The 26,015-nt window shown below is 31.3% G+C and overlaps 2 protein-coding genes across 4 annotated transcripts; both read left to right on the top strand.

The window, feature by feature from the left end:
- The first annotated feature begins 9,375 nt into the window (after positions 1–9,375).
- LOC114182679 (receptor-like protein 31) lies at positions 9,376–15,696 on the top strand. The gene is made up of 2 exons (XM_028069597.1): positions 9,376–9,940; positions 15,599–15,696. Exons 1-2 carry the CDS (start codon positions 9,505–9,507, stop codon positions 15,604–15,606), a joined length of 444 nt encoding a protein of 147 aa, XP_027925398.1. The 5' UTR covers positions 9,376–9,504; the 3' UTR covers positions 15,607–15,696.
- A 5,568-nt stretch (positions 15,697–21,264) lies between these two features.
- LOC114181195 (receptor-like protein EIX2) lies at positions 21,265–25,606 on the top strand. 3 transcript variants are annotated; one of them, XM_028067571.1, is made up of 3 exons: positions 21,265–23,379; positions 24,388–24,722; positions 25,376–25,590. In XM_028067571.1, the coding sequence occupies exons 1-2, from the start codon at positions 21,333–21,335 to the stop codon at positions 24,717–24,719; spliced, it is 2,379 nt and encodes a 792-aa protein (XP_027923372.1). In that variant the 5' UTR covers positions 21,265–21,332; the 3' UTR covers positions 24,720–24,722; positions 25,376–25,590. The 3 variants fall into 3 exon arrangements, with proteins under 3 accessions (XP_027923372.1, XP_027923373.1, XP_027923370.1); XM_028067572.1 differs by lacking the exon at positions 24,388–24,722 and having other exon boundaries at positions 25,376–25,606; XM_028067569.1 differs by having other exon boundaries at positions 21,265–24,722; positions 25,376–25,594.
- Positions 25,607–26,015: the final 409 nt, after the last annotated feature.

Genomic DNA, 26,015 nt, shown 5'->3' on the forward strand with positions numbered 1-26,015 from the left:
GCTAGTAATGCTTGATTGGATTGGGACAAAAAAAGAATTACAAATTTTAAGTTTGAGAAAGAATCAATTCTTTGGGAGTTTACCATTTAAGGTTTGTTGTGTAAGAAACCTTCAGCTCTTAGATCTCTCACTAAACAATTTATCTGGAAAAATTCCTAAATGCATAAATAACCTTATTTCAATGGCTCAAATAACATCTTCAACAAATTATGGAAGTCATTCGTATTTGTTGAACAAATGTATTTACACAACTAGCATGAGATATGATTTGAATGCATGGTTGATATGGAAAGGTGCAAAACAAATGTTTATGAGTTAATGTTTGTCTCTTTTAGAATACATTATCGATACCCGATTTCGTCCGGACATCTTAAATGTGTTTTTGAGAAAAAAATAAATTAATAATAAATAAAGAAACATGATAATGGATAAATAAAAAAGGTTGAATTAATATTTGTAAAAAGAAATTTGAGAATTAAAAAAATAATTAGTTAATTAGAAATGAAAAAGAAATTGAAAAATCATATTTTTGGGCCTAGCTTGTTAGCCCAATTTTGGTTAAAAAGGCTTTTCAATCCACACCCTTTGTTCCCGTCTTTTTCTTTAAATAAACCCATTTTTGTTCCTGCCGCCCTGATTTTATTTTTACGCCCTTTTAATTATTATTATTTTGTTGGCTACGTGGTTTGCTATACACACCTCCTAAGCTCACTAACCACATTCCAGCCCATTAACACACACCCTTAAACACTCACTTAAGCCCGTTAATCACACCCTGACGGACACACACTCGCGCTAACCACACCCTAACTCACATACGTAATTCACTTAACCACACACTCCAGTCCACTAACCTCACTTAACCCACCCACATCACACACTGACGCACACACAACTAATAACTCTACCAATACTGGTATTTCGAGACGGAAAAATTTACTTTCACATCCCCATTCTCAAATAACTCGACACCAACTTTTCTTAATACTATCATTATTATTATTATTAATATTAATACTACTTTGTATTATTATTATTATTATTATGTCTATACTATTATCATTATTATATCATTATTATTATTATTATTATTATTATGTTTACATTTTAGCTTAGCAATGAATATATATTTTACGTGTTTATTGACAAAATTTAAACTTAACTTCAATTGTTTTGTATTTACATTTTACGAGATTTATAATATGCAATATTCTAATATTATTATTATTATTATTATTATTATTATTATTATTATTATTATTATTAGTGGTATAACACATAATATATTAGTATTATTATTAGGATTGGTATTGAAATTATTATTAGTGTAAAATATTATTTTTATTATTATTATTATTATTATTTAATTTATTTCAAAAAATACATGTGACTAATTATTTAATTATTTCATATTAGTATTATTATTATTATTTTGTACGGAATTCATGATCTAGAATTTGTTTACATTATTACATTGATATCAATTACAATATGCTTATATTATTATTATTATTATTATTATTATTATTGTTGGTATAACACACAATATATTAGTGTTATTATTATAAATATTGGTATTCAAACTAGAATGAATGTAAAATAATATTTTTTATTTTTAATTAATTCGTTACAAAAATACGAGTGATTAATTATTTAATTTTTTCGTAGTATTATTATTATTCTATTATTATTATTATTTAATATATATATATATATATATATATATATATATATATATATATATATATATATATATATAGATTAATCGTTCTATATGACTAATTATTTTAAATATTGTTTTAAGTTTTTATGTTTATGTTTTTGTCAAAAATTCTAATGATTTTATATTCTTAAGATCCATAATATATAATATATTTACATTTTATTTTAACAATGATACTTGTATATGCATTTCATTTTAATACAATATATAATTCAAAATCTTAATTATAAATTTTAATCATAGAACAATGTTTTAATATTGGTATTATTAATATTAATAGTAAACTTATTATTATTATAATAAAAAATTATTATCATTTTTTAAATATTATATATATATATATATATATATATATATATATATATATATATATATATATAATTATAAACCATTATAACACTTAAATATAATTATATAAATAAATTATTTTTAAAATTAATTATAATTAGAATAATTTTCTTAATCTAAGTTTAAAAGAAAACAGAAAAAAATCGACCCATACAATAATACCTTAACAAACACCATTTTTATTTAATGTTGGTCTACTAAACAATAATAACTAAATAATAATAACTTAATTTTAACAGTACAATAATGACTAATTAAAAATATTCTAAATACTAACATATTTAAACACTTCAACTCCTACCTTCTCATCAATTAATGTTATTCTTATTAATAAAAAATAAATCTAACAAAGTATTGTAAATGACTACTAAGATCAATATGATCTACTACAATAATTTTAAGAAATCAATAATAAAAAACACTACTTATTTTTAGTTAAATGATTATTATTATAAAAATATACACAAAATTCAAAAATTTTAACTTTATCATATTATATAATTCTTAACTTAAGTATTATATTTAAAATTTCATAATAGGTATTGGAAAATGCTTTTATACACTAAGTTTAATTATTTAAATTTATTAATATTTAAGTTATTCTTCTATCAATCTACTAATTGATTTTAGTGATCAATTAACTTAAATTGTGCAAATTTATACCAATTTTACAACTATCGTCAAGTTTCAAAAAATTTAAAATTTGGACAAGTCGTGTATGATAAGTTTGATAAATACTTAGTATTTAAAGTTATTAACTTATCTTATTTGTTTTTATTCATGTATTTTTTGTTCATTTCATTAAATTTATCGAAAAATAATTTGATTGAAAAAATTCTTTTAAACATTGGGAAGTTAACATCACTTAATTTTCTCAATTTGTCCATAAATCAACTTTTGGTTCAATTCCTCCAAATCTTGTCAAAATTTTTTGGGCTTGGTGTATTAGATTTGTCCCACAATCATCTAACCGAAAAAATTCTAAGAGGCAAACAATTACAAAGTTTTAGCACATTCACCTATAAAGATAATCTTAATATTTGTAGACCACCACTTAAGATATTGTTTACTGATGATTTAAAAAAAACCAAAAAATATTACAGTTCATAAAGATCCAAATTGTAAAGGTCATAAAAGTCATAAAGTTCATAAAGATTAATATTCATTTTCTAATCATTTTTCCACAAGACATTTGGATTTGTTTTAAGCTTCTGGCCGGTGTTAGGTTCAATTTTACTCAAGCGTTCTTGACAACATAGCTATTTCAACTTCTTGGATAGCATACATGTCAAAGTAGGCATCTTCGCAAAAACTATTTAAGGTAAATAAAATTTAATAGGTCATTATATTATATTCCTTGTCTAATTTGTTTGTTTTTTTTTTTCCACATTATCATATTTCTATAAATTTGAATTCTCAAAAAAGAAAGTTAATAAATAATGATTATATTAATTATTGAACTAATTTTTTGCAATATAATTGTGAATGTTGCTCAAGAATAATTAAATGTGTAAATATAGCTTATGAATTAATCAGGATCATAACTTCTTTCCCGTTCGGATGCTGAGTGCATTTAGTGTTTATTTGCAAATTTGAAAAGTTTGCATGACAACAAAATAAAATAGCAATATAATCACTGATGTTCAATATATACTTGATAATCTTATTAAAAAAAACAACGATTTTCGTAACTACCATGAAATCATGTTTTTTTTTTCTCGAGTAAACTTCTGTGATTTTATCTATCATTAGGTTTTCTTTTTTTAATTAACTTGGCATTATTATTCTTATTACTTCAAAATTTTAAATATATCAACTATATTTTTCAGTGAATAACAATAAGAATTGTATTTGTTTTAATACATTTCGTAGAAGTAACATTGTTTTGTATTTTGTTTTTCAATTTTCAGCCACTTGAATACCCATCCTCTTTCATGACTCCAACACTATAGAGTTTGTTAATGCTTGGACAAGCCATCGGTTTCTTCAAATTTCCTTAGTGTGCTGATAAAAAAAATTCTTCACGGTCAATTGGGAAACTAGTGTGTATGTTTTTATTGTTTAAAGAGAAGATGTGACTGATATTGCTTGAAACACAACCACTCCTACGTAAATAACTTAAATTCAACTCCTTGCTAAGACTGAGTTGTTTGGCATCATTTTAATCAACACAAAATATTATTATACTTATTCATAAATTATGAAAAATATATTCTGTTGTTTTAAATTTCGTTTAACCCACACTATAGAGTCCTATTTTTTACCGACACATGTTATATAAAATATCATTGTAGTGTAATAACATTTTTTCTTTTTAATGATTATAATGTTTTTAATTAATATACTTTTTATTATAATAAAAACAAGGTTGACTTATACGTGTTTGACTTTGCGCTAATGTTACCTGTATGAAATGAATAGCGATTTAGTTTGAAAACTTACAAGGCATATTTATGATCAGTGGGTGCATTGAATGTTACAACTAGGTGTGGTTATGGACGGTGCTTAAGTCACCAATACCAATCTACTTTAAATACTCATACTCACTGCATTTTATCCATCACACTTCCTCTCTGTCAATCATAACACCGACAACAATGTCAACGACGAATCCAGTTCGTTTCATATTGATGATGTTTATGCTGTGTGTGGTGTCGCAGGTTGTTGATGGAGAACACGAAATGAGATGCCTTCCGAAGGAGAGGGAAGCACTCCTTCAATTCAAGGCTGCCATTGTCGATCACTACGGCATGCTCTCTTCTTGGACCACTCCCTGAAACGGTTTTTATTATTTGTTATATCAGTTTAATAAATTCCTGGTCTGTAGGGATATTTCCTATTTTGTAGGCACAACGTGTGCAGACGTGTGCAGACGTGTGCAGTCTATTATGCATTATTTGTTTTTGGTTTTGGCTATATAATAGCCTGAGTTTAATGAAATAGGCATCGAGTTCCTGCACCAATATATTCTATATTCTATTTGCTTACAAACTGGTATCAGAGCTCTACGGGGCCTGATACACAAGCTGCAGCTTTTGTGAGACGTGTGAGAACGATAAGATCTAACCATGCAAAGTGAAAAATTCTCCACCAAAATTCCCCACTTTGATGGTCAGCACTATGACCATTGGAGTGAATTAATGGAGAATCTCCTACGTGCCAAGGGGCTTTGGGATATTGTCACATTTGGTGTTGAAAAACCAGATGAGAGTGCTGATCTAACTGACGAACAGTTGGAACAATTGGAGAACGCTAGGCTCGATGATCATAAGGTAAAGCATTACCTTTTTCGAGCTATTGACCGGACTGTCTTTGAGCAAATTTTAGACAGAAGCACGTCGAAGATTGTGTGGGATTCTTTAAAGCGCAAGTTTGGAGGTAATGCACGAGTTAAGAAATCCTTGCTCAACGCATTAAGACGGGAGTTTGAGGTGCTTGAAATGATTGACACCGAAACCATCACAGAATACTTTGCTCGGGTAATGACAGTGGCAAATAAGATGCGCAGCAACGGTGAAACTATGCCTGACTCCAAGGTGGTTGAAAAAATACTCCGCACTTTGACAGATCGTTTCACTTATGTAGTGGTTTCTATTGAAGAATCACACGACACAGAGACCATGTCTGTTGATGAACTACAAAGCACTTTGGTGGTTCATGAGCACAAATTCAGAAGAATTAACCGATATGACGAGCAGGTACTAACATCAGAAAACAGTCGCAATGGAGGACGAGGCAGAGGGAGAGTGCCCAACCGAGGTCGTGGACATGGTAGAGGAAGACAAGCTTTCTCTAAGGCCACCGTGGAGTGTTTCAAGTGCCACAAATTGGGTCATTTCCAATATGAATGCCCCCAATGGAACAAGGAAGCAAATTATGCCGAACTAGGTGACACTGAAGAGTTGGTCCTGATGGCCACCATTGATGAGCAAATCAACAAGGGGGTTGCATGGTTCTTGGATTCCGGGTGTTCGAATCACATGTGTGGTGATAAGAATGCTTTCATGGAATTGGTTAATGAAGCCAAGCATTTTGTCAAATGTGGCAATGACTCTCGAATGACAGTTGTTGGCACAGGAAGTGTCAGATTAACTTTTAATGGTACTGTTTTTCTGATACGAAATGTCTACTATGTCCCTGAACTTCACAAAAATTTGTTAAGTATTGGGCAGCTGCAGGAACGAGGACTTTCCATTCTCATAAAAAATGGAAAATGTAGTATTTATCACCAATCCAAAGGTCTGATTGTTCAAACAACCATGACCTCAAATCGCATGTTCATTCTATTTGATGAAGGTTGCACCACACCATCTTCCATTGATGATTGCCTGCATACTACTGCTGATACCACTAACCTCTGGCATCAAAGGTTTGGACATCTACACTACAAAGGCTTGAAGACCCTACAAACACATAATATGGTGCTTGGTCTACCCACACTTGACTCCACGGGTATTGTATGTTCTGATTGTTTCACTGGCAAACAACATCGCACTTCGATTCCTAAAACAAGCAAATGGCATGCAAGCACCATCTTAGAGCTCATACATGCAGACATCTGTGGACCCATAGAACCCATCTCTAACAGTGGAAAGAGGTATTTCTTCAGCCTTATTGATGACTATAGTCGTAAGGGTTGGGTGTATTTACTGTCTGAGAAATCTGAAGCTTTGGACTATTTCAAGTTATATAAAAACATGGTTGAAAAGGAGACCGGGGCGCTCATCAAGTGTCTCCGAACAGATAGAGGGGGGGAGTTTAATTCTCTTGCTTTCAGATCATTTTGTGATGAAAATGGTATCAAACGGCAGCTTACCACAGCGTACACGCCACAACAAAACGGAGTAGCGGAACGCAAAAATAGAACCGTTATGAATATGGTACGATGTATGTTGTCCGCAAGGAGGGTTCCTAAAACCTTTTGGCCTGAAGCAGTTAATTGGGCATTCTATTTGCTGAATCGTTGTCCCACACATGCAGTAAAATATGTCACACCACAAGAAGCTTGGAGTGGGATCAAACCTTCTATCAAACACCTTCGGATTTGGGGATGCCTAGCTCACGTTCACATACCAGATGCAAAACGAGGTAAACTTGATGATAAAAGTTTCCCTTGTATCATGCTAGGTGTTAGTGATGAATCCAAAGGTTACCGCTTATTTGATCCCAAAGTCAAAAGAATTGTAGTTAGCAAAGATGTCCTATTTGAAGAAGAAAAAGGATGGGATTGGGGTACAAATTATAAAGAGCAACTTGAAACTGAATTGGTGTGGAGTGATGATGAACTCCATAGTGACGACGGTGAACAACAACAACACAATGATGGAATTCAACTTGAAGACAATACACTTGAAGACAACACAGAACTTGAAGAAGTTGGTGAAACCAGTGCAGTTCCAAGAAGAGAGCGACTACAACCAACTTGGATGCAAGATTATGTCAGTGGCGCAGGTTTAAGTGAAGAAGAAGAAGGAGAAGAGGCAACTGCCTACATGGTCCAAAATGTCATCAATGATGATCCGGTTCAGTTTGAAGAAGCAATCAAACATGAAAAATGGAGGAAAGCCATGGACAGTGAAATGCAATCAATTGAAAAGAATCACACTTGGGAGCTAACGGATCTACCGGTTGGAGCAAGAACAATTGGAGTGAAGTGGATTTACAAAACAAAGCTAAATGAAATGGGTGAAGTTGATAAATACAAAGCAAGGTTAGTAGTCAAAGGCTATTCACAACAACATGGAATTGATTTCTCTGAAGTATTTGCACCGGTTGCACGGATGGACACGGTAAGATTGATTGTGGCTCTTGCTGCATGCAAAGGGTGGGACATCTTTCAACTAGATGTTAAATCTGCCTTCTTGTATGGAGAGTTGAATGAAGAGGTTTATGTAGATCAACCAAAGGGATATGTGAAAAGGGGAAGGGAGCACATGGTTTACAAACTACACAAAGCTTTGTACGGTCTAAAACAAGCACCAAGAGCTTGGTTTAGCCGTATAGAAGCACACTTCTTGCAGAATGGATTTCAAAAATGCCCGAGTGAGCAAACCTTATTTATCAAAAAGGGCGTTGAGAAGAATTTCTTAATTGTCAGCATCTACGTTGATGACTTGATTTATACCGGTAATGATGTGAGTATGATGACTAATTTTAAGAAGTGTATGACACATGCTTTTGATATGACAGATTTAGGGAAAATGAGGTTTTTCCTTGGAATTGAAGTCTTACAAAAACCAGAAGGAATCTTTTTGTGTCAGCAAAAATATACCAATGACGTCCTGAAAAGGTTTGCAATGTTTGAAAGCAAACCTGTGAAGAGTCCAATTGTCAGGCAGCAAGGTTAACAAAGATGTTAACGGTATGCTTGTGGATGATATCAACTTTAAACAAATTGTGGGTAGCTTAATGTACCTAACGGCTACAAGACCAGATATTATGTTCAGTGTAAGCTTAATTAGTAGGTACATGTCCAGACCAACTGAATTACATCTGCAAGCAGCAAAAAGAATTCTGCGCTACCTAAAAGGGACTACCAGCTATGGAATATTCTACAGGAAAGGAGAGGAGGCAAATCTACTCGCTTTCACAGATTCTGATTATGCAGGTGATGAGGATGATTCAAAGAGTACATCTGGATATGTATTCTTATTTAGTTCAGGAGCTATATCATGGATGTCAAAGAAGCAACCAATTGTTACTCTTTCAAGCACAGAGGCAGAATTTGTGGCTGCTGCAGGTTGTGCCTGCCAAGCTATATGGATGAAAAGGGTATTGAGATTTTTAACTAATTCTCAAAACAGCACCAGAATTATGTGTGATAATAGTTCAACCATTAAACTCTCAAAAAATCCTGTTATGCATGGAAGAAGCAAGCATATTAGAGTGCGGTTCCATTTCTTGCGGGATCTTGTGAAAGACAAAGAAGTTGAGATGGTGTACTGTGAAAGTCAGGAACAAGTTGCAGACCTAATGACTAAAGCCTTGAAATTTGAAGCTTTTGAGAAGCATAGGAAGAATATGGGAATGATTGATCTTGCTGAAATAAACTAACTGCATATTGCAGTCAGTTTAAGGGAGGGAATGAAACGGTTTTTATTATTTGTTATATCAGTTTAATAAATCCCTGGTCTGTAGGGATATTTCCTATTTTGTAGGCACAACGTGTGCAGACGTGTGCAGACGTGTGCAGTCTATTATGCATTATTTGTTTTTGGTTTTGGCTATATAATAGCCTGAGTTTAATGAAATAGGCATCGAGTTCCTGCACCAATATATTCTATATTCTATTTGCTTACACTCCCGACTGCTGCCTGTGGCAGGGAATTCGGTGCAGCAACCTCACCGCCCATATCCTAAGCCTCCATCTTCCTGGTGAATATCCAAATTTTATTCAGACAGGTTATATAAGCGGAGAGATCCATCAGTCGTTAATGGAGTTGCCACAGTTACAGTATGTGAATCTCAGTTCCAATTATTTTGGTTACAAGAAAATTCCGGAGTTTTTTGGTTCGTTCAGATACTTGAAATACCTTGATCTGTCGTCATGTGGTTTTGGCGGAGAAATTCCAAGGCAGTTAGGCTCTCTTTCTAATTTGAAATACTTAAATCTTGCTTCGAATTCTCTGAACGGTTCAATCCCGGGTCAGTTTGGAAATCTCTCCAAGTTGCAGCATCTTGATCTTTGGCACAATTTTCTTGAAGCAAATATACCATCTTTTCTTGGAAATCTCTCCCAATTGCAACATCTTCGTCTCAGTTGCTATTATTTTGAAGGAAATATACCGTCCCAACTTGGAAATCTCACCAAGTTGGAACAGCTCTATCTTGGAGGATATCTTGGAGGAGGTATAAAAATTGAAGATGGAGGTCAGTGGCTCTCAAATCTCCTTTCTTTAACCCATTTTTCCTTGGTATCTGTATCAAATCTTGATCGTTCTTATAGTTGGTTAAAAGTGATTGCGAAGCTACCCGAACTAAGAGAACTGAGTTTAGTTGGTTGTAGCCTTTCCGATCATTTCATTCTCTTATCCAAGCTTTCTAAGTTCAATTTCTCTACTTCCCTCTCTGTCCTTGATCTTTCTCAGAACACCTTCACGTCACCAATGGTATTGCAGTGGGTGTCAAACATCACTTCCAACCTTGTTGAGCTTGACCTTAGTGCTAACCACTTGGAGGGTTTTACATCAAGTGATTTTGGTATGGTCAAGAATTCGCTTAGGCGTCTTGACCTCTCCTCTAATAATTTCAAGGCCAAAGATTTGAAATCTTTTACAAATATATGCACCTTACATTCTTTATACTTGTCTTCAAACAAGTTCACAGAAGACCTTCCATCCATTCTTAGTAATTTGTCTAGTGGTTGCGTTAGACACTCGTTGCAAGAATTGGACCTGTCATTAAATCACATCGTTGGCACTTTGTCTGACATTTCAGTATTCTCCTCTTTGAAAACATTGTTTCTTCAGATAAATCGGTTAAGTGGAAGGATACCTGAAGGTGTGAAGTTACCATCTACTTTGGAGGATTTGTCAATTAGTGAAAATTTCTTTAAAGGTGGAATTCCAAAATCTTTTGGGAATGCATGTGCTTTGCACTCATTCGACATGAGTGCTAATAACTTGAATGTTGAGCTTCCAACCATAATTTCTCACTTGTCAGGATGTGCTAGATATTCATTGCAAGAATTATATCTACATATGAATAAAATCACTGGTACACTACCTGACTTCTCAACATTTACATCTTTAAAAGTATTATATCTTTCTGAAAATAAGCTAAATGGAGAGATTCATAAGGATATTCAATTTCCACACCAATTGGAGGAACTCGACGTGCATTCAAATTCTTTAAAAGGTGTGCTTAGTGATTACAATTTCACTAACATGTCTAAATTACATGTATTGGATTTATTTGATAATTCATTGGCCTTGACATTTACCCAAAATTGGGTTCCACCTTTTCAATTGTTCACCATAAAGTTGAGATCTTGCAACTTAGGTCCAGCATTTCTGAAATGGTTGCAAACACAAAACAAATATTTTTATATTGATATTTCAAAAGCTGCAATATCAGATATTGTTCCCAAATGGTTTTGGACTAAATTACCACTGCAACAAGTAATGACGATGAATATCTCATACAACAATCTACGAGGTATAATTTCAAATTTTCCACTAACTCATCTTTCTGATTCCATGTCCCTTGAATCAAATCAATTTGAAGGTTCTATTCCTCAATTTCTAGGGAATTCAAAAATTGTTGATTTATCAAAAAATAAATTCTCATATCCTCTTTCTTTTTTATGTAGAGATGACACCATTCAAACTTTGTTCTATTTAGACCTTTCATACAATAAGTTATTTGGGCATATCCCAGATTGTTGGAGGCAATTGAACAAACTAGTTTATTTGGATTTGAGTCAAAACAACTTTTCAGGAAAGATTCCTATGTCAATGGGATCACTTCTTGTTCTTCAAGCATTGTTCTTGAGAAACAACAATTTAGTAGAAGCACTACAAGAATTCACTCTTTTTTCGTCGGCCAAAAACCGACGCCACCAATATAAAACCGACGAAAACAAGATAAAGGCGTCGGTCCAGCGACGGGAAAATGACCACGCCCATTTCCTCGATGCAAAGCTTGTTTGCGTCGGCCAAACTGGGACGAACTTTTGCCGCGTATATATCGTCGGCTTAACCGACGAAAACCAATAAAGAATATAATAAGAATTTCTTAAGCGTGGGTCAAACCCACGAACATTAGAAAAAGTGAAAAGTTTTAAAAAAACTTTCGTCGGTCAGGACGACGTAAATGTGGATAATTCAACGTATCTTCTCAGTTTTGCGTGGGCTTTGCGTGGGTTAAGCCCACGAAAAATTGAAATAGCTTTATGTGCGTAGGCTAAGCCCACGCATGATTGAATTGAAAATCTGAAAGTTGGGGTTGTGCGTGGGTTAGACCGACGCAAACAATTGACATTTGAATAGTTGGCGTCGGCCTAGCGTGGGTTTGGCCGACGCAAATACCTGCTAAATTTGAAATGAAATTTCTGTTTTTAGTTACATTCCATACGCACATCCATTTCCAGAACCCACTACCAGAATACCAGAATCCACTGTCAAAACCTACATGGAGATGCATTTCAAACAATCCAGCGTTCTAGCAATCTAGGTTATCATTTCATTAATTTAGAACTAAAATTACAAACACAAAATCTAAGTACATTGTGACTTTATAATAACGGAAGTTCTCCCCATTTGTAAAAGAAAAAAAAATCACACATCATCAAAATACCACACTGAAATATGCTTTTGAAGTTTTAGGTGAAATATACATATCAAATTCAATGGATTTATTAAAGAAACTAATAAAGCTGATATCACATGCGTGCACCATTCCTAAAACTGTAAAAAGATGCCACATGTGTGAATGTTGCAAGTAAATTAAGTTACTGTACCAAATGGAATACCCATGTGAAATGTATATACATACCTATATATAAATTTTGAAAAAGCTTTTGGGAAAAGAAAGACATATTCGATATTACAGAGAAAAGAAAATCACACCATCATTCGCACAACACCGAAATTGTGAATGGCACACTGGTGTTTCTGGCATATTTACCACCTACAACTGTCATTAGGTAGAACCCCTCAAAGAGAATAAAAACCTGCATAATTGATTTCCCCACACTGCATAAACAATTTGGCCCAACCCGTCTAAAAGGATGCAAAAACAGAAGAGCAAAATATATGTATCCCACACAAACATTAACATTGCACATCAATTACATATTTGCTGGGAAGCTAAAACAGAACCCACTAACACAAGATTCCAACTCTTCTACAAAATCCAGCATACAAGGAAAAGAAAGACAATCTAACCCATCAAACAAAAAATCAGTCACGCGAGAAAAAAAAAACTGACCTTGTGTAGCTGCCAACACAATTTTGACCTCCACTCCAAGTGTTTAGTTCACCCCAACAGTCAGGACCACCTTCAGTCGCAGCAACACGCACCTTAACTTCACCATTTCAGCTCCAAAAGTCCTTCCCCTCCACTTAATAATCTTAAACCAAAAAATTATTCAGCTAATGAACTAAATGCAGTAAAAGGAATTTCAATGAATCAGGGCAAACCTAAACCCTTACAACGTCCAAGTTCCACTGTTCTTAGAGAAAGGGGTTGGAATGAGCTCCTTTGAAACACTGTTTGCAGTTTCCCTCTTTTCCGCACAGAAAGAAGCTCCCAGAGTTGAGCTCGCCGCTTGCCGGAGAAGAAGGAACCTCGTCGGAGAAGCTGTGCTCGTGGGCTGTTCTAGTGCAACTCACTCTTTGGGTTCGTTCAGCAGAATACTCACTCGCGCGCAAAAGCAATGGCAGTCAAAATGAGAACTGAACGGTGAAAATGAAAAGGGGGAAAAGTGAAAGCAGAGGGGGGAAGTGAAAATGAAAACGGGAAGTGAAAGGGAAAAGTGAAAAAATGAAAACGGGAAGATAAAGAGGGAAAAGTTAACCTAATAAAAAATTATTTTATTAATTTCTGAAGGATATGCGTGGGCCATCCGACGCAAACAATTGCATTTTAAATATCCACCAACGATATCAATTTTTTGCGTCGGCTAAACCGACGATACGTATAATTAATAATATTTTTCATTTGATTAAAGCGGATGGGAATTGATAATTTTGTTTTTAAATATTTTTTATTATTAGAGTCGATGTTGCGTGGGTTAAGCCGACGCTTTATGCGTCCAAACATCATCCGACGCCATTTTTCGGACGCTAAAAGCAAACATTCTTGTAGTGAAGGAATCCCTTTCTCTTTGAGGAATTGTACAGAACTAGTAATGCTTGATATGTCAGAGAACAAATTATCAGGATCTATACCTGATTGGATTGGGACAAAAGAAGAATTGCAAATATTAAGTTTGGGAAAGAATCAATTCTTTGGGAGTTTACCTTTAGAGGTTTGTTGCCTAAGAAGCATTCAAGTCTTGGATCTCTCAATAAACAACTTATCTGGAAAAATTCCTAAATGCATAAAAGACCTTACTTCAATGACTCAAACGCCATCTTCAATAGATTATGGATATCATTCATATTTTTTCAAGATTGGTGTTTTTGATACCAGCATGACATATGATTTGAGTGCATTGTTGACATGGAAAGGTTTAGAACAAATGTTTATGAATAAAGGTTTGTCACTTTTGAAACTCATTGATCTTTCAAGCAATCACTTCTCAGGAGAAATTCCTGTAGAAATAGAAAAATTATCGGGATTGATCTCATTGAACTTATCAAGAAACAATTTGATTGGAAAAATTCCTTCAAACATAGGAAAGTTAGCATCACTCAATTCTCTGGATTTGTCAAGAAATTGGCTTGTAGGTTCAATTCCTCCAAGTCTTGCTCAACTTTACGGACTTTGTGTGCTAGATTTGTCTCATAACCATTTAAGTGGAAAAATTCCTACTGGTACACAACTACAGAGTTTCAATAAATCTAGCTATGAAAATAATCTCGATCTTTGTGGACCGCCACTTGAAAGACTGTGTATTGATGGGAAGCTAACACAAGGACCAAATGTTAAAGTTTATAAAGATGAATATTCTTTTTTTAATAACGATTTTTTCATAAGTATGGCAATTGGATTTGCTCTAAGTTTCTGGACGGTATTTGGCTCAATCTTATTCAAGCGTTCTTGGCGACATTCTTATTTCAACTTCTTGAATAAGTTAACCGATAATATTCTTGTCAAAGTAGCCATTCTCAGAAAAAGTATTTAAGGTGAGTAAAATTTAATTGATCAATATATTATTTTCCTTACATAATTTGTTTACTTTTCTCGTTTTATTCTCCTTTATCATGTTTTTTTTTATTTCTTTTACAAATTTCACCAATAACAAAAAATCATTATATTAAATGGATAATGATATTTTGACACACTTTTTACTCACTACTTCAATTACTCTTAGATTATCACATTACTCCACTAAAAAAAATCAAAATAGATAATTGAAGGGTGATTAAAATGGTAGGTCAAAAGTGGGTCAAAATATCATAATCTATATTAAATATTGAAATAATTTTTTGAAATACAAATAGTTGCTTTTGAAACAATTATGTCAAAGACTTAACATTTATTGCTCAATAAAACTTAAATGTGTAAATATAAGATGTTCATTAATGAAGATCGTAACTTCTTTCTCGTTTGGATGCTGATTAAGTGCTTATTTACTTGGTTTTTTTTTTTTTTTTTCAATAAAACTCTATCCTGGACAACCTTTTGCAAATTTGGATGGAAAGTTTACAAGTTTTGTTTTTCCGAGTAAAACTTATGAGATCTTTTTTATCTATCATTAGTTTTCCTTTTTTGAAATAAACTTGTCATTATTATCCTTATGACTTCAAAATTTTAAATATATTAACTATATAAATTTTAGTGAATAACAATAAGAATTTTATGTATTTTAATATACACATTTAAGAGAAGTAACATTGTATTTTATTTTTCATTTTTCAGGCCCTTGAAGAAGGATTCTCTTTGGTGACTCCAACATTTTGTTAATGATTGGAGAAGGCAATGGTTTCTTCAAATTCCCTTACTGCTCATAAAAACATCTTCACTGTGAATTGGGAAAGTAGTGTGCATCCTTTGATTGTTTGAAGTTTTACTTTTCATTAAATTACGAACTTTATTAAGCGTTGTGCTTGTAATGAAATATTTTAGCTATTATATTGTATACACAGCCACCAAAGAAATGGGTCCATACAAATAAATAGGTAAAAGTTTAACAAAGGATATAAGTGACCACAGAATATATCATAGATGAATTATCATAAATCTTCTGACATTTATGTGCTTCATTTACTCATCTCTTTAGTCCATACATATCTCTTTCATTTATATTTTCCTCCTCATTCATTTCCTTCATCCAGTACCATTTTTTTTTCCAATTGTATTTTATTTTTCTGGAGAGGAAGGTGTTATACAGAAAAACTTTTAAATTACTATCACTGGTGTCAAACTAAACTTATGCAAATTAAATTAATACTAAAAATATATTTTATTTAATATCAATGTTAAATTTAATAAATTTTAAAATAGAAACATATTAAAGTTGGTTAAGCCAATACTAAACTTTTTTTAATTAAAATTTTAATTTTAAATTTAGTGACAAATTAACACCAACTTAATCAACACTATTTAGAATCTGTTTTCGAAAAAATAATATAAAATAAATTAACGCCTATAACAAGTACGACATAAATTCGACAAAAAAAAGCATTAAGAAAACATTGATGCCAAATCTATTTTTGTTTTATTGTAGTTTGAATATGAAATGTATCGTATACGTGGTTCTATTCGATAATGAGATGACATAATTTTGAAAGTCTTTTTTGTTTTGTTCGGAAAATTTGGTATAAGGGACCATTCAACTGTACAATTTACACGTCTTTGCCAAGTCTTTTTGTTTCTTTCGTGGAATGTCACAGAAGATGCCAATGCACTTCGTAAGATAATTTTGTTTTGAAACCAGTGGCAGACCTTAGAAGGTCCGAGGGGCAGGGCCCCCAAGATTTTTTTACTTTTTTTTTAAATATTTTAAATATTTTATATTTTTTAAATTGTTTTATTTTTTATAAAATATAATATTTAATATTAATAAATAATAAAATTAAAAATTAAACAATAATAAAATTTATTGAGATATTTTTCTGTTTTTTTCATCTGACATTTTTCACGTATTGTATTATTCATTTATTATTCTTACATCTCTTCTTTGTTTTAAAAAAATAAATAGAAAGATAGACATAAATTCATTCTCTTACTCTGAGTTCTCATTCATTCTCTTTTAAAATAAAAAAAAAAGGTAATTTTTTCATTTCTCTTGATAGACAAATATTAGTTTGATATTTTTTTTTCATCTTATGATTTTTTTGTATATTTACTTTTTTATAAATATAAAAAGAAAAGTTAGGTACTATATGTTTTTTCATAATCATTTCTTACAAGTGACTTTTATCATATTTTTTTAATAATTACGTCTCTCAATTTTTATTAGATTTTAATAAATTATTTTTTATTCTTTTTTTTTAAATAGTTATTATTGATGAAAAATAAAATAATAGATTTATTTGTTTTAATTGGTAAAAGGAAAAATATCTTTGAAGATGAAAACAATCCTTAAGTTTGTCACTATCGCCTTTAAAAGCATATAGATTAATTTTTAAGAAAATAAATAAAATATAAATAATTATTTTTAAAATATTCAATAAATAAATATTTGTGTATTTTTCACACATATTTTCCTCGTCCAATTCATTCATACTTTTTTGTTCATCTCCTTTATTTAATCATCTTTCTTATTCACTACAACTTTTTTTTATTGTATTTTATTTTTCTGAAGATGAAGCCGTTGTACAATTTTTTTTTTTAAATTACTATCACTGGTGTTAGTTAAACTCATACAAATTAAATTAATGTTAAAAATATATTTGATTTAACGTCAATGTTAATCAAAAATTTAATTTTCAATTTAATTATAGATTAAAACCAAGTTAGTAAACACTATTTTTAGAATCTGTTTTGAAAAACTAATATAAATAAATTAACGCCTATAACAAGTGCGACAGAAATTGGAAAAAGAAAAGCATTAGGCAAAAATGATGTAAATCTGTTTTATTGTGGTTTGAGTTTGAAACTTATCGTATACGTTGTTCTATTTGGATGACGAGAGGACACAATTTTGAAAGTATTTTTGTTTTTGTTCGGAAAATTTGGTATTAAAGGGACCATTGAACTGTACAATTTACACGTCTTTTCCAAGTCTTCTTGTTTCTATCGTGGAATGTGACAGAAGAGGCCAATGCACTTCACAAACATTTCCACGTCTGGAATGGGATTGATGCAAGTCTTTTCTAGCTTTTTTTTTCTTTGTTTACTTACATGATACAATCCAAATAAAATATAATGTTCACATAAAATAGTGTTCCAAGTGGGAGGTTGGAAGGGGCAGACGGGGCTACGGCCCCCTCCCCCAATTTTTTTTATTTATTTTTTTTCATTATTTTATATTTAATTTTTTTAAATTATATAAATTTTTAATTTTTTTAAATTAAATAATAGTATATTCAAAATTAATAAAAATTAAATTAAGTATTTTTTGTTTATTTTATAAAGTATAACAATAGATAATAAGACATAAAATCAAATATATAAGAAATAAATTTATTAAGATATTTTTTATTTTCTCTCTCATTGTCTTTTGAGTTTTTCATATGTTGTATTCTTTTCTCATGTTTATTTATTTTCTTTTGTTACTAAAAAGAAGTTAGACATAAGTTCAGCATTTTTATCCGATTTTTTCATATTTTCTCTTTTATTATTAAATAAATAAATAAGATAACTTTCTCTTGTCTTAGTTGATAGTAAAATATTTGTTTAACATTTAGCACTATTTTTTATCTCATGATCTTTTTGTATATTCATTTTTTATTAATATAGAAGAAGAAACAATATACTATGTGATTTTTCATAGTCTATTTTTAATTATAACTTGATTATCATAGTTCTTTTAGTAATTATGTCTCTTAACTTTTTATTAGATTATGATAAATTATTTTTTAGTCTTCAACTTTTTTTAATAGGTATATTGATGAAAAATGAAAGAATAAATTTATTTTTTAAAATTGATAAAAAGACTGTGGGTGAAGATGAAAACATGATAATATGATTACTCATCGCATAATAATGAAATGAAAGTTTATGAAAACTTTTTTGAATCAAATGGACGTTAATAAGATGAAAGATGAATATTTTATAAATAATTTGGTTATTTACATTGAAAAAAGTTAAATGAAAAATTTAATTATGATTTAATTATCATAAATTCAAAAATGTAAAAAAAATAATAAACATTCTTTTTTATATATATGTAATTTATTTGATAGTTATAAATATATTAAATTATATATTATTTTTATTGAATTAGGTACAATAATATTAAATATATAAAATTTAAAATATATTATTTTGATTCTTAAAAATTATAAGGAAGATTCCGCGTAAGTTCTATTCTGTTCCGTTTACTGTAATTAGATTACAATTTTCAAAGTCATTTATTTTTTGTTTGAAAAAGGTGTATACCACATTTATTGTTTGAAAAAAGTGGTATACGGGATCATCCCGCTATACAATTTCCACAATTATTGTTTGACGTGATGATGCTTCTGGATTGGGATTTGCTCCAATCCTTTTTATGTTCTTTTTATTTAGTGTACATGATAAATAAAATAGTATTAGATTTTCTTATTTCTGTTAATGATTTGAGTAATTCACTATTTAAGATGTTTTGTTGTTTGTAATTTTTTATTCAAACATTACACTAAAAATCATATATAAAACTCAATTGATGCTTTTAGTTCAAACATTACACTACATGACTTTTTTTCTAACATGATAATATTTGAGTTGTTTACCAATTTGATATATTTATGCTTTGATATTAGTCGAAAAATGTCAAATAAATTTAATAAAATTTGCTTAAAAGGACTAAAGTCACACATTTTTAAAGTTGAAAAACTAAATTGGGTCAACGTTTTGAAGAGAGATTAATTGCAATTTTCATTAAAAATTAAGGGACCAAAAACATATTTAACCCCAAAAACTAACCATTTTTATGATAAATCAACATGATAATAATAATAATATATTTTTTGACTAGGTTAACCATTTCTGTTGATATATAAAAGGATATTAATCAAACTACCCATATTTGACCATGTATTCTGTTAATACACGATAACTACACTAACAAATATATCTATTAATATTATTTAGCCAATTTAGGACTAATAATGTTAATTGAGCCTTGTTCAGCCAAACTCTTTATGGTGTGTTTGGATGAAGTAATTTAAGAGAGTTATTCATTTATTTAGAGAATTTGAAATTCTTTCAAGGAAATTGACATGTTTTGATGAGAAAATTAAAAGAAAATTGAAATTAAGAAATTTTAAAAAGGTATTTCAAATAAATAAAATAGTAGAATTTGAAATTTCTCAACTTGTGGGATCGTTCATTGCTCAGAACAAAAAAGTCCACAAGTCAAAAAAGTCGAGTCGAGTCGGCCCAAGCCGAAGGTCGAGTTGAGCCGAACTAGCCCAAACTGAAGGCCAAGCAAAGTCGACCCAGGCCAAAGGTCGAGCAGAGTCGACTTTGGTTGAAGGCCGTGACAAGATGGCTCTAGACCAAGTCGACTCTGGTCAAAGATCAAGTTGGATCGACCTTGAGACGAGATGGATCTGAACCGAGTTGATCTAGGTTAAAGGTCGAGCCTAGTCGTCCGTGTCAAAAGTCGAGCCAAGTCGGTTCGGGCCAATGGTCAAGTCAAGTCGACCCAGACCAAAGGTCTAAATTAGATGGTTTTGAGTTGAGTTGGTTGTGGTTGAAGTTTGAGCTAGGTTGGCACAGGCTGAAGGTCGAATTGAGTTATTCTTGACATAAGGTTTAAACCAATCTAACTTAGTTGTAGGTTGAGTCAAATTAACTTGGGTTGAATCAATTCGAATCGAGTGAGGTAAAATCAATTCGAATCGACCTAGGTCAAACCAGTTGTGGTCGAGCTAAGTTAAGTTAAACTCAAAAGTAGAGTTGAATTTACTATAAGTTAGAAATTAAATTGCTTTATGCAAACAATAAAATTGAAATGTAAAATATTTCATTTACTTCATCCAATAATTATTTAAAAAATTAAGATAATTCAATTACAAATAATTTAATTACTAGATATTTTAATTTTGTGAAACTATTCAAATCATTTATCCAAATACAAGGTAAATAATATATTTGTTGGACGGGATAGGTATAATAATAATAATAAGAAGGTATGATATTAGTCTTGAAGACTAAGAATTTTAAACTCATAAAATAAAGATAAAAGATAAAAAAATTCTTATGAGTTGAATTATATGTTTTACTTCTTTTAATAAATATATGTGACAATTTCTAAATATTAGACACGTGTTTGTTTATCCAAACCTTAAAATAAAAATAATAAAATTAAAACTTTCATATTAAAAACGTAATTTTGTGCTTTTAATATACCAATTGAGTATCAGCAACTTGGTGATATATAATTTATATATTAGAAAACTAGAATTTTAAAATTATATATTTGGGCAATTGACAGTGCTCAAGTCACCAATACCAATCCAGTTTTAGAACTCAGCATTTTATCTATCAATTTTTGTGTGTGATGATAACGCCCACAACAACGACAATGAAGAATCCAGTTGGTTTAAGATTGATGATGTTTATGGTGTGTGTGGTGTCGCAGGTTGTTCATGGTGAACAGAAAATGAGATGCATTCCAAAGGAGAGGGAAGCACTGCTTCAATTCAAGGCTGCCATTGTTGATGACTTCGGCATGCTCTCTTCTTGGACCACTCCTCACTGCTGCCAATGGGAGGGGATTCGCTGCACCAACCTCACCTCCCATATTATAGACCTCCACCTTCCCGGTGGGTTTCTTGACGAATATTTCCATTATGAATATAAATATATGAGCGGAGAGATCCACAAGTCGTTGATGGAGTTGCCACAATTACAATATTTGAACCTCAGTTTCAATTATTTTCGATATCAAAGAATCCCAGAGTTTCTTGGTTCTCTCAAAAACTTGAAATACCTTGATCTGTCGTTTTGTGATTTTGGTGGAGAAATTCCAAGGCAGTTAGGCTCTCTTTCTCGTTTGAAATACTTAAGTCTTGCTTGGAATTTTCTGAACGGTTCAATTCCTCGTGAGTTTGAAAATCTCTCCCAGTTGCAACATCTTGATCTTGGGGACAATTATCTTGAAGGAAATATACCATCTTATCTTGGAAATCTCTCCCAATTACAACATCTTGGTCTCAACTGCTATAATTTTGAAGGAAATATACCGTCCGAACTTGGAAATCTCACCAAGTTGGAACAGCTCTATCTTGGAGGAGAAGGTATAAAAATTGAAGATGGAGGTCAGTGGCTCTCAAATCTCCCTTTTTTAACCCATTTTTCCTTGATAGGTGTATCGATTCTTGATCGTTCTAATAATTGGCTGCAAGTGATTGCCAAGCTACCCAAACTAAGACAACTAAGTTTAGTTGATGGTAGCCTTTCCGATCATTTCATTCTCTCATCCAAACCGTCTAAGTTCAATTCTTCTACTTCCCTCTCTGTCCTTGATCTTAGTTGGAACACCTTAACGTCACCATTGGTATTCCAGTGGGTGTCAAACATCACTTCCAACCTTGTTGACCTTAACCTTCATGGTAACCTCTTGGAAAGTTCCACATCAAGTCATTTTGGCACGCTCAAGAATTCGCTTAGGCATCTTGACCTCTCTGATAATAATTTCAAGGTCATGGATTTTAAATCTTTCACAAATATATGCACCTTACAATCTCTAAACATGGCTGAAAACTATTTGCCTGGACACCTTCCCTACATTCTTGGTAATTTGTCCAGTGGTTGCATTAAACACTCATTGCAAGATTTGAATCTGGGATATAATCAGATCACTGGCACTTTGACTGACATTTCGGTATTCTCCTCTTTGAAAACACTATTTCTTGATAGAAATCGGTTAAGTGGAAGGATACCGGAAGGTGTGAAGTTACCATCTACTTTGGAGAGTTTGTCAATCCACTCAAGTTCATTAGAAGGTGGAATTCCAAAATCATTTGGGGATGCATGTTCATTACTCTCCGTGGACATGTCCGATAATAACTTAAGTGATGAGCTTCCGATGATAATTTCTCACTTGTCTGGATGTGCTAGATATTCATTGGAACAATTAAGTCTAAGCTATAATCAAATCAATGGCACCTTACCCGACTTCTCCATATTCACATCTATGAAAACATTATATCTTAACCGGAATAAGATAAATGGAGAGATTCCTAAGGAGATTCAATTTCCACCTACATTGGAGTGCCTCAACATGAATTCAAATTCTTTAAAGGGTGTGTTGACTGACTACCACTTTGCTAATATGTCTAAGTTACAACACTTGGACTTATCTCACAACTCATTGCGCTTGGCATTTACCCAAAATTGGGTCCCACCTTTTCAATTGTTAACAATAGAATTGGGATCTTGCAAGCTAGGTCCAACATTTCCCAAATGGTTGGAGTCGCAAGAAAAATTTGTTAATATTGACATTTCAAATGCTACAATATCAGATATTATTCCTGAATGGTTTTGGGCTAAATTACCTCTACAAAAAGTGATGAGAATGGATATTTCAAACAATAATCTACAAGGTACAATTCCAAATGTTTCATCAACATATGTTTCTACATTCATGTTCCTTGGATCAAATCAATTTGAAGGTTCTATTCCTCTGTTTCTACGGAATTCTCAAATTCTTGATTTATCAAAAAATAAATTTTCAAATCATCTTTCATTTTTATGTGGAGATGGTACAATTTCAATTCAAAACCAATTAGACATTTCATATAATCATTTATCTGGAGATATCCCAGATTGTTGGAGACAAATGAGCTCACTAATTTATTTAGATTTGAGTCATAATAACTTTTCAGGAAAAATTCCTACTTCAGTGGGATGGCTTCTTAATCTTGAAGCATTGTTGTTGAGTAACAACAATTTAGTAGAAGGAATCCCTTTGTCCATAAGAAATTGCACAAAGCTAATAATGGTTGATATGTCAGAAAACAAATTATCAGGATCTATCCCTGATTGGATTGGAACAAAAGAAGATTTGAAATTTTTAAGTTTGAGAAAGAATCAATTCTTTGGGAGTTTACCATTTAAGGTTTGTTGTCTAAGAAACCTTCATCTCTTAGATCTCTCAATAAACAACTTATCTGGAAAAATTCCTAAATGCATAAACAACCTTACTTCAATGGTTAAATTAACATCTTCCATATATTATGAAAGTCATTCATATTGGTTTAACCATAGCATGTCATTTGATTCAAATGCATGGTTGACATGGAAAGGTTCAAAACATATTTTTATGAATGAAGGTTTGTCACTTTTAAAAAGCATTGATCTCTCAAGTAATCATTTCTCAGAAGAAATTCCTATAGAAATAGAGAAATTAAGTGGATTGATTTCATTGAATTTATCGAGAAACAATTTGATTGGAAAAATTCCTTCAAACATTGGAAAGTTAACATCACTTGATTCTCTTGATTTGTCAAGAAACCTACTTGTTGGTTCAATTCCTCCAAGTCTTGCTCAAATTTATGGACTTGGTGTGCTAGATCTATCACATAACCATCTAATTGGAGAAATCCCAACAGGTACACAATTACAAAGTTTTAGTACATCCACTTATGAAGATAATCTTGATCTTTGTGGACCACCACTTGAGAAATTATGTATTGAAGGTGGGTCAACACAAGAACCAAATATTAAAGTTCATAAAGATAAAGATGAATATTCGTTGTTCAATAATGACTTTTTTATAAGTATGGCAATTGGATTTATTATAAGCTTTTGGATGGTATTTGGCTCACTCTTATTGAAACGTTCATGGCAACGTGCATATTTCAACTTCTTAAATAATTTAGAAGACAATGTTCATGTCAAGATAGCAATCTTTGCTAGAGTGCTTAAGCTCGAGAAAGATTAGCAGGTAATAACATTATAATATTATATAATTATGCTCTCTTTGTATATTATATGTGCATTATCATATATCTTTTTTATTATTTCTACAACATTTAATTAGTTAAAATAAAACTAACGTATAATTTGTATGTTAAATATTGAACCAATCTTTACAATTCAATTAGTTAGTTTTGAAACTAATTATGTCAAAGACATAAGATTTATTGCGCAAGAGCAATTAAATGTGTAAACATGCATGTTAACTAATCAAGATCATGATTTCTTGCTTGTTTGAATGTTGAATGCATTTAGTGTTTATTTACTTTAAAAAGTAATAATAAAACTATGTCCTGGACAACCTTTTTTCAAAATTTGAATGAAAAGTTTGCATGATTACGAAATAAAATAGCAATAACATCATTGATGTTCAACACTTGATGGTCTTATAAAAAAACAATGGTTTCCCTTGCTACCGTGAAATCAAGTTCTTTTCCATAGTTTTTTTTATCTATCATTAGTTTTTTTTTTTTTTAATTAACTTGATTATTATTCTTATTACTCCAAATTTTAAACATATCAACTATATTTTTCTAGTGAATAAGAATGGGAATTTTGTTTATTTTAATGTACACATTTCGAATAACTAACATTCGTTGCATTTTATTTTTCAATTTTCAGGCACTTGGAATCCATCCTCTTGTACGACTCCATCTTTCAAGGCAATGGTTTCTTCAAATTCCCTTAGTATGCTGATAAAAAACATCTTCACTGTCAATTGGAAACTATAGTCTGCATGTTCTTATTGTTTGAAGTTTTACTTTTTATTAAATTATAAACGTCATTAAGCATTGTGCTTTGTAGTGAAATATAAATTATCATACATTTTATTAATAATTCACTCTTACTTTTCTTATAATCCAAACTTCGGTATGACATATTTTTTAGTTAATTACATTTCATATATTTGCTTAAGGAAAGTTTCATTATCTTGATGAGTGCCTTTGTTGCCAATTTTGTAAAACACTTTATGGAGAAATTTTATACGTATAACGTGATGACCACCGTTTTAAACTTATTTATAAAGATTAAATATTTACTATATACATATAGTTGATCAAAAAGTAAAATGAAAAATAGTCATTTTAAATTCAAGACATCTTAAATATTGAATATAAAATAAGGGTGTGTTGCAAATGAAATTATAGAATAAGTTCAGAGTTGAGAATAGAAAGTAAAGTAGAGAAATATATTGCCAAGGATGTGAGAGTTATGTCAAACAAACATCGCATAATGTATATAATAATGGAAATTTATATTA

This window comes from Vigna unguiculata, chromosome 4, assembly GCF_004118075.2.
Source record: "Vigna unguiculata cultivar IT97K-499-35 chromosome 4, ASM411807v1, whole genome shotgun sequence".
Taxonomy (NCBI): Eukaryota; Viridiplantae; Streptophyta; class Magnoliopsida; order Fabales; family Fabaceae; genus Vigna; species Vigna unguiculata.

Bases quoted from the DNA above. Each gene is read 5' to 3' on its own strand.
- LOC114182679 (XM_028069597.1), top strand. From the start codon at position 9,505: ATGGAGTTGCCACAGTTACAGTATGTGAATCTCAGTTCCAATTATTTT.
- LOC114181195 (XM_028067569.1), top strand. From the start codon at position 21,333: ATGATAACGCCCACAACAACGACAATGAAGAATCCAGTTGGTTTAAGA.